The sequence below is a fragment of the Setaria italica genome, chromosome III (genome assembly GCF_000263155.2).
Source record: "Setaria italica strain Yugu1 chromosome III, Setaria_italica_v2.0, whole genome shotgun sequence".
In the NCBI taxonomy this organism is placed as follows: Eukaryota; Viridiplantae; Streptophyta; class Magnoliopsida; order Poales; family Poaceae; genus Setaria; species Setaria italica.
Window position 1 is genome coordinate 15704701 of NC_028452.1, and position 6466 is coordinate 15711166.

The following is a 6466-nucleotide window of genomic DNA, read 5'->3' on the forward strand; positions in this document are numbered from 1 at the left end:
AGTGGAATGAAGAACGGAACATCGACCAGTGATCTCAGGTGGCCGCATGCTTCTTCCCGGGATCTCGAGCGTTCATGTTGCCGTTGATACTTATGAGCAGAAATAGGGAAGTAATGGGCATTCGTGGGTCTACCATCCTGTCGTCATCATCTTACATCTGTCGTTTTCCTTTGACGTCTTCGGGTGTTGCTTGATTCCTGGGGTATCACAGCACCGCTTTGCTGAGCCAATTCGGACGTCAGCACCTTGGTTTGGAGCAAATTTCTCCCCGTGTCAACCATGTTGGTCGGGAAGGGATGCTGGTCTGTGGGGAGTCAGATTTGCACCGCTAACAGCTCGTGTATCAGCACAGAGACAAAAGGTAATGGTGGAATACTATTGTACAAACCGTATGAAGAGAGGCAATCCTCTCCACTCTTCCAGGATATGGGTCACTTTGTCAAGCATGAGTCCATTCAGTTCCAGGTTTAGTTGGATCTTTCTTTCCTGCAAGTTGTTCAGATGGAAGTATATTCTCTCTCACTTCACAAGTAAATTCAACATTCTGTTCAAGGAGCTTAGTCATCCCAATCAACATCCCAACCATCTTTGCTATTGGTCTGTGTTCTCAAAGACAGGCCATTTGCTGCAACGCTACTAGTAGGTTTTTTATCTGAAGGTCTTGCAGGTGCTTCTTCGTCATCCCAGTCATCATCCCAGCCGTCTTCCCATCCATCTGTGGTGCTTGTGGTGCTGTCCACCACTGAAGAGTTCGGTGCTTGAGCTCCCATCTCAAGCTGCTGGTACGGGACTGCATCGTTGCCTCTTCTCCTTGCAAACTTACAGCAGGCACACATAATGCCCACCAAAACAACAGTGAAGATGAAAAAAGAGGCTCCATATATTGGGTTCAAACGGGTAGCATAGGCTGCGAACATTTGAATCTGCTGTTGCCAATTAGAAACTGATTGACTCTCTACCGACTGCCCGAGGTGTATGAAGCAGTCCCCATGTCCATCAGTTAAAGTAATATTCGCACTGACATTTGGTATGTTTATCTGGTGACATAAATTGGACCCAGAAAATTAGCGGATAAGAAAATCAAAATGACAGCACATATGTTAAAATTTCAATGAAAAAACTTGGAATAGAAACATAAAAAGACCTTATATTAAGACAAGCATGCATTTAATCCTTATCTTCTTAAATATGATAATCATGCAGCTGCATTAAATACGTACAGAATGAAGAGTCAGCTCCATTCTCAAAGGCCTAGCAGTTTGGGAGGTCACATATAGCTTGTCAGTCTCAAACAGAATGCAAGATATCTACCCGGTCTAACTCGAAAGCACATACCCTGCTACTACAGGCCCCCGCATGAACACATGGGGTGAGAATGGAGAACTATGTGTCACCCTAAAGCAAAACCAACTTTGAAACACATGCCTCACCACATTTGACCCAGAAATGAGTTTGCAGGTGCTTGAGTTTGATTGGTTACTCAGGTAACTCTTACAATCTACTTGACAAGAATATATAATACCTGTGTATTCAAGGAAACCTGGTGCAAATATTATAACAGACTAAATTGCATACCTGTTGAAAGGCACCCTTGGCAAGATGTAGAGGCGTCTTATCAATATCTATATTTGATGGCTCTTTGATATTAACAATAATATCATTCTTCCCTTCATTGTGGACAATAATCAATGACCCAACTGAAGCTGCAAGAATAAACAAAAGGCCCATCATTCATGACAGTGTAGCTCATGCGTATGTTACATAATAGATACTATGATTTCCCTGTCTGTTGATATATCTCTCAAGGCAACAGAAACAAAAGTCAATTTTGTATCAAACGACCTCTTTATCATCCCTCAGAAAATCCCAGCTTACATACCAATGGTTGCTTTCAGCATCTTTTCAGCATCTGTTTAAACTTTTAAGAGTTACTGGTTTCAGGGAACAAAAACTCCCAGATCTATACATAAATTTGAATACAGTTGTTAACAATTTACTGTTGCCTGATATGTTGATAAGGGCATAGCAAAAAAAGGTGCATCCCTAGTGTCATTTTCCCTTACATTTTCTTGTCAGCCTAATATGACCTGTGCCCTGGTCTTCTAGAAAAATAAGACCAGTATATGAAAAATAAGATCTCTAGTAGGATGATGCACTTAGACAGTAAACCAAAGTATGGTGTGAAACTTGAGAAAGGCACTTTAACTTCATCAAATGATTGGTTGGAGCATATTAAATTGGAAAACCTTTGAAATTTCTACAGCTTAAACTAAGTTATTTCCAGATGTGTAAACTATCTTATGACCTCTCCTGTTTTCTTGATTTAAGACAACATGACTAGTTTTAGCTACAAAGGTAAGGTTAGGCATTTCACACAAAAGATTAACACGATCATATCTGCGACTAGAATATCAGGGTAAATACATCACTAACATGGCAATCTGAATATCTGATAGCACATGAAAATTCAGAAAGCAGTGACCTAATGGATTACACTACTGAATTTCCAATAGATTCAAGGCATTACCATGATCAGAAGCCTGAAGGCAAGCAGAAAATTCCTTTGCCGAGCACTTATGTGATGTGTCACACTTCTCCATGTCTGCCTTCATTTTATCCATGTCCTCCTCCTTCCCTTGACTTCCTGTGTCCTCCTGGTCCGTCCCGCTCTTTGCCTCACCTCCACCATTCGGTCCCAGACCTCCTGGTGGAGGACTGGCCTTCTGCGAATTAGTATCCTGTGCCGGTGGTGGCGGCGGTGGTGTTGTAGAGGCCTGCGCCTCACCCCCTTCCTTCCCCTTCTCTGACGACGGTACCTTGGTATCCTTCGGTGGTGACGGTGCCGGCGGCAGTGATTTCTGATGCCTGTGGCTCTCAGGTTTCTGCCCCGCAGCCGATGACTGCCCGGATTCCTTCGGGGAGTCGCCCTTTGGTGATCCGCCTGCAGCAACGGTGGGTGCAGGAGCGACCTGGAGAGATCCAAACAACCTCTGAATACGAATTCTATTCAAAAAGATATTGACGAGGACGCCAATCTAGCACGCTAACTTAGATTGCATGGTAAGGTTTTTCACCTGGCCGGAGCTGTGCTTCTCGCCTTCTAGAACCCTCCTAACCGAACCCGAAGCAGGGCAGGGGAGCAGTGCCGAGGCGAGGAGGAGCACGACAAGCGCGGCGAGTCCGCGGGCGCCCATCGGCATGAGCCAAACAGGCAGCGAGGCGGGAGCGGAAGTCGTTACCGCGTCAGCCGATTCGTCGTCGACTCCGGCATGGAACGCGGCGCGCCGGTGGGTCGGCGAGAGATCTGAGATCCCGGGCAGGGCGGGGCGCGCCGCCGGGTCGGGAACTCGGGATCTGGCGGGGGATCCGAGCCTGACCGACGCGTTTTGTGCCGCCTCGGCTCGAGATTTTGTGGGTTTCTGTCGCTCCAGGCGAAGGAGGAGGATCTCGGGTGCGCGAAGAGGACGAGATGAAGATTTGGATTTCGGAGGTGGCTTTCGCGGCTGCCGGCTTCGCTCGCTGGGCGCAAGTGTTGTTCCTCGCGGGCAGACTCGTGGCGTCCGTGGACCGCTTGGTGGCTTGGTCTCCGCTCGGTGAAAAATCCGTTCAAAGCACACAAGTTGCCTGGGTTTTGACCAAACTTTGTTGAATTTTGTCGTCCAATCTGGCCCACTGGATCTGGAATGTTAACGTGTTAAAAAGTCTGGGAGAAATATCGGTTTGTGCAGTGAAGACGTGAAGTTGCTGCTGCTATCAACTCTCGGAAACAAAAACGAAAAGCCTTTATCCATCCGCATGATCTGCGGAACAAAGTTTAGCTGGTGAATGAATGAATGGAGTGCAGTGCTATAGTAGCAGGTAGTGCTATTTCAGGAATGAAAACGAGCTTCGCAAAAGCATCAGATTGCTTGCAGTTGCAGTCTGCAACTTTACATTTTACTTTGCAAAAGCTCATGGAATTTCCCCTGCCGGCGGGGAATGAGAGCGGCAGATCAGAATCTCGTAGGCTACTGTAATGGTGCAGCTTTAAGGTAAGGCGTTTGATCCCTTGCGTATCCGTCACTGAACGATACTGCAGCTAGCTGATGCCTGATGAGCGACCGAGATCACGACACCTCACCACACAAACCGTTAACCGAGCTGCCTTTTTCCGATCATGCAGGCCTGCATGACGGATTAGAGCCAAGCGTTTTCAGTTGATAATCCTGGCGACCCGTGCAAAACAAGCTCGCTCGCTCGGCGTTGCACCGATCCCTGCCGTCCTTCCCACGTCAAGCTCGCACGAACTTTCGTACAAAATACTGGCGTAGCCCCACGCTGGCCAGTGGCCACCTCAAGCGTGCCCTCTAAATACTACGCGCCAACGACAGCGCCTCCATCGCCGACGACCGTGGCATTAGCATCGGTGAAGCAGCAGCTAGCATTGCCTGCCACATGGAGGAGGGAAAACCAGGCGGCGGCGGCGGTGCCACCGTCGCCGAGGACGCCATGTCGCGGTTCAGCCTCGACGCGAGCGCGGGGGGCCGCCACAGCACGCTGCTCGACGAGTACGAGCGGCTGGCGTTCGAGGCGCAGCTCAACCGTGCCATCGTCCTGCGCCGGTGCTACTCCGAGCCCAGCCCCGTCCGGGTCGCGCATCAGCAGCAGAAGCCAGCTGGCGATGCGAACGCGCCGACACCGGCCGCGCCTCGTGAGGCGCCGCCTCCTGATCAGGAGGGGGAGGCGCGGCGGCGCGACGGGGGCGGGGGCAGGTTCTGGCGGCTCCACGAGGTGCTGGCCCGGTGGCTGGAGGCGTTGAGGCCGGTGTTCCGCTGGCTCAGGAGCGCGTGGGAGCGCCGGAGGAGGAAGGACGAGCCGGCAGACGCGCACGCGGCGCGGCGCCCGCCGCCGACGGTGCCGCGGGTGCAGCTGCTCGACTACCTTCGTTAGCTGCATTGCATCTTCGTTTGATATCTTTTTTGATGGTATGCATCCAGTGATTGATTACTAGTAGTAGTGTACATTAATTGAATCATGCTGAGAATTGGGAAAAAGATTTGATGTTGATTGACTCTCAAATGTCCTTCGGTAGCAGGGTACTGACGTACTATGCTGGGCCCAAGCTAGTAGAGGATCTGATTCGGGAGTCGTGACTGTCCAGCTGGCATGGCGTGTGATGATTGGGCTTAAGCATCTCTAGGATATCATACGTGACCGTCCGACGAACGATGCAGATTGCGTGAAATAATACATTTATTAGAGTATACAAGGTGTACAAATATATAGGCGGTCCTTAGAAGAGGTTTATAGAATCATAATCAGGGACAACCTGCCTATCCTAAGCTATATGTGCACTCTTTGGTTCAGGTCTTGGGATGCTTCAACTTGAGAGGCTTCGAGCTGCTCACTCTCGAACGCGGTGATCAATTCATAAAGACCGTCGACTAGCGAGTTATCTATATCGCAATGCAAATGTATGGGTGTGTTTGGTTACTGGGTTGGACTGGGTCGGAACGGGTTCGACCCCCTTCATCCCACGTTTGGTTGAAAAACGATGTGGAACGGGTTCAACCCATATGGGAATATTCCCACTTGATCCGGGTCGAGCGGATTCCTCCAAAATGGATGGACGAGGGCGGACCCAGGTGAATGCCTTGCGGCTCCGTCTCGCGCTCGCCCGCGCGCCTTCCTTTATCGCCGCCGGTGTGCGGGGAGGAGCCGGTGTCGCCGGGCGGGGAGGAGTGTAACAACTCTACCTAAATTAAGTGCTTTTAACTCTAAACCAGTGATAAATCCTTAATTTAAGAAGTGAAATGACCTTTATAGACCTAAGAAGCTCCTTTTGGAGCTTGATTTAAAGCTTGAAATTTTTTTTATATACAAACTTAAGTTTCTGCCCAAATAAGAGTTGTAAAACTTTTAAATTCCAAAAACTTTTGTTAAAGGCATTTTGACTAATTCGGAGTGGAAGGGAGTCAAAAACAGCAATCCAAAACCGGTTTACTAAAGGACCCTGAAAATCTCTTAAGTCCTGGAATTCACGTTTTCCTCCATCTTTGCAAGCTTTCATCTCCCGTTTTCCCTATCTAAACTCGAGTCAGAGTCTTAATAGAAGTTGCAGTACCTCGAGTGTGTTCCAACTTTGTTACACTGACCCAGATCCAAATCGGGCCCGAGCTTGTTCAAAACCCCGGTCAAAGGGAGGTAAACCAGTCAACTCACCCCTGGTGCCTTAAAAATCCTAAGTCTGGAATCCCAGATTTTTGGCTAGCTTTGGCCGGAAATATCTTTGAATCCTTTCACAATCTAAACCAACACCTTAAACAAAGTTTGAAGAACGATCAGAGTTGAGCAAGTTTGTTTAAGGGAGTTTCGGGAGTTGTGTTGAAAGATTCGGAGAAGGATCGCTCCAAAGCTGTTCGGGCTTGCTGCCCGAAAGGAGCCTCGACGCCCGCGCGCTAGAGCACGTTCGCTCTCGCGCCGCGCG

At 49.0% G+C, this 6466-nt stretch overlaps 2 protein-coding genes across 2 annotated transcripts; one reads left to right on the forward strand and one right to left on the reverse strand.

Moving 5' to 3' along the window:
* Nucleotides 1-459: 459 nt before the first annotated feature.
* Nucleotides 460-3582, reverse strand: LOC101773466. Its single transcript, XM_004961685.4, has 4 exons — nucleotides 3075-3582; nucleotides 2528-2969; nucleotides 1576-1703; nucleotides 460-1037 (listed from the first exon to the last, which is right to left on the reverse strand). The coding sequence occupies exons 1-4, from the start codon at nucleotides 3198-3200 to the stop codon at nucleotides 558-560; spliced, it is 1176 nt and encodes a 391-aa protein (XP_004961742.1). The 5' UTR covers nucleotides 3201-3582; the 3' UTR covers nucleotides 460-557.
* Nucleotides 3583-4386: 804 nt separating this feature from the next.
* On the forward strand, nucleotides 4387-5348 carry LOC105914082. Its single transcript, XM_012844745.2, has 2 exons — nucleotides 4387-4964; nucleotides 5075-5348. Exon 1 carries the CDS (start codon nucleotides 4435-4437, stop codon nucleotides 4927-4929), a length of 495 nt encoding a protein of 164 aa, XP_012700199.1. The 5' UTR covers nucleotides 4387-4434; the 3' UTR covers nucleotides 4930-4964; nucleotides 5075-5348.
* Nucleotides 5349-6466: the final 1118 nt, after the last annotated feature.

What these genes read in the sequence shown, in the direction of transcription:
- LOC101773466 (XM_004961685.4), bottom strand. Translation starts at nt 3,200, where the DNA reads ATGCCGATGGGCGCCCGCGGACTCGCCGCGCTTGTCGTGCTCCTCCTC. An exon ending in AGAAGCACAGCTCCGGCCAG is followed by an intron (nt 2,970 to 3,074) that starts GTGAAAAACCTT and finishes GGATCTCTCCAG; the next exon opens with GTCGCTCCTGCACCCACCGT. An exon ending in CCTTCAGGCTTCTGATCATG is followed by an intron (nt 1,704 to 2,527) that starts GTAATGCCTTGA and finishes TTATTCTTGCAG; the next exon opens with CTTCAGTTGGGTCATTGATT.
- LOC105914082 (XM_012844745.2), top strand. Translation starts at nt 4,435, where the DNA reads ATGGAGGAGGGAAAACCAGGCGGCGGCGGCGGTGCCACCGTCGCCGAG.